Below are 994 nucleotides of genomic sequence, written 5' to 3' on the forward strand. Positions count from 1 at the left end.
GGCATCCCATAAACAAGGAAAATGTACTCCTCCTTTGGAACAATTTAATTCTAGCTTCTCTTTTCCTGATTTCAGTTACCTTTATCTTTGTAGTTGTTTTTTTTTTTTTTTTCATGTATTCTGTTGCTGTTGCTTAGCTATGAACTATTTGAAACATGAATTGAGCTGTCATTTATCTTGCCCTTTTCTTACTTGCTACATGCTTTTTAAAAGACTTTGATTTTCTAGGTAGCAAAGTATATAAATGTAAACACTGTTTGAATGTGAGAGTGGTAAACGAAGAAGACATTGCTAAGAAATGCTCCTACTGCATATATCCAAATGACTTGCTTCCCCCATTTCTCAGGTCTCTATTCATATTTTCTTCTCAGATAGGCTTTCCCCATCAGTCCATATAAAAGATCACCCACCACATTCCCTACTGCCCATCACTTTTTCTTGCTTCTTGTCTTGGTTTTATCTTTTCCTGAAGAACGTGTCAACGCCTAGCACATCATTTTGTGTCCTCTTCCTAGACTGTACACCCAAAAGGACAGGACCACTTTCACGGTTCTGTCACCAGTCCCTACAACAGTTAGCTTTTCGTACTCACCTGTATACATGTCTTTATCTCTGTCCAGTGTTGTGAATTGTTTACCATTATGCCACATCATAGAATCCCCTGCATTTCCTTGGTAAGTTCCCAGGCGCAGTCTGTAGGATTCACTTTCAGGTTCCAGGCGAAAGCTGCTGTATTCTGCATAGACTTTTTTATCACTCCAATCTTCTAATTCAATCAGCAGCTTATAATTATCTTGGTTACTAAGCATATAGATATTTTCCAGTCCAAGCCAGTATTCTCCATCAGTGTTCCCAAACCCTTTCTGTTAATAAACAAAGATCACGTGCATATAAATAAATTCAGAGATATTAAATATTTTTGTATATGTTTCATATTATACATTGGTATAATTACAATATTGGTCGTTTAAGTGGTGATGGAAGCTTTCATTTT

At 36.5% G+C, this 994-nt stretch overlaps 2 protein-coding genes across 2 annotated transcripts in view; one reads left to right on the forward strand and one right to left on the reverse strand.

The window, feature by feature from the left end:
• RALGPS2 (Ral GEF with PH domain and SH3 binding motif 2) overlaps positions 1–994 on the forward strand; it is a 134557-nt gene that overhangs the window by 52485 nt on the left and 81078 nt on the right. The gene's annotated exons all lie outside the window — the stretch shown is intronic.
• Positions 1–994, reverse strand: part of ANGPTL1 (angiopoietin-like 1) — a 34959-nt gene that overhangs the window by 946 nt on the left and 33019 nt on the right. The window contains exon 4 of the mRNA XM_006867081.1: positions 593–863. Coding sequence (XP_006867143.1) covers positions 593–863 — 271 coding nt within the window. The remainder of the gene's footprint in view (positions 1–592; positions 864–994) is intronic.

The sequence above is a fragment of the Chrysochloris asiatica genome, unplaced genomic scaffold (assembly GCF_000296735.1).
Source record: "Chrysochloris asiatica unplaced genomic scaffold, ChrAsi1.0 scaffold00100, whole genome shotgun sequence".
In the NCBI taxonomy this organism is placed as follows: domain Eukaryota; kingdom Metazoa; phylum Chordata; class Mammalia; order Afrosoricida; family Chrysochloridae; genus Chrysochloris; species Chrysochloris asiatica.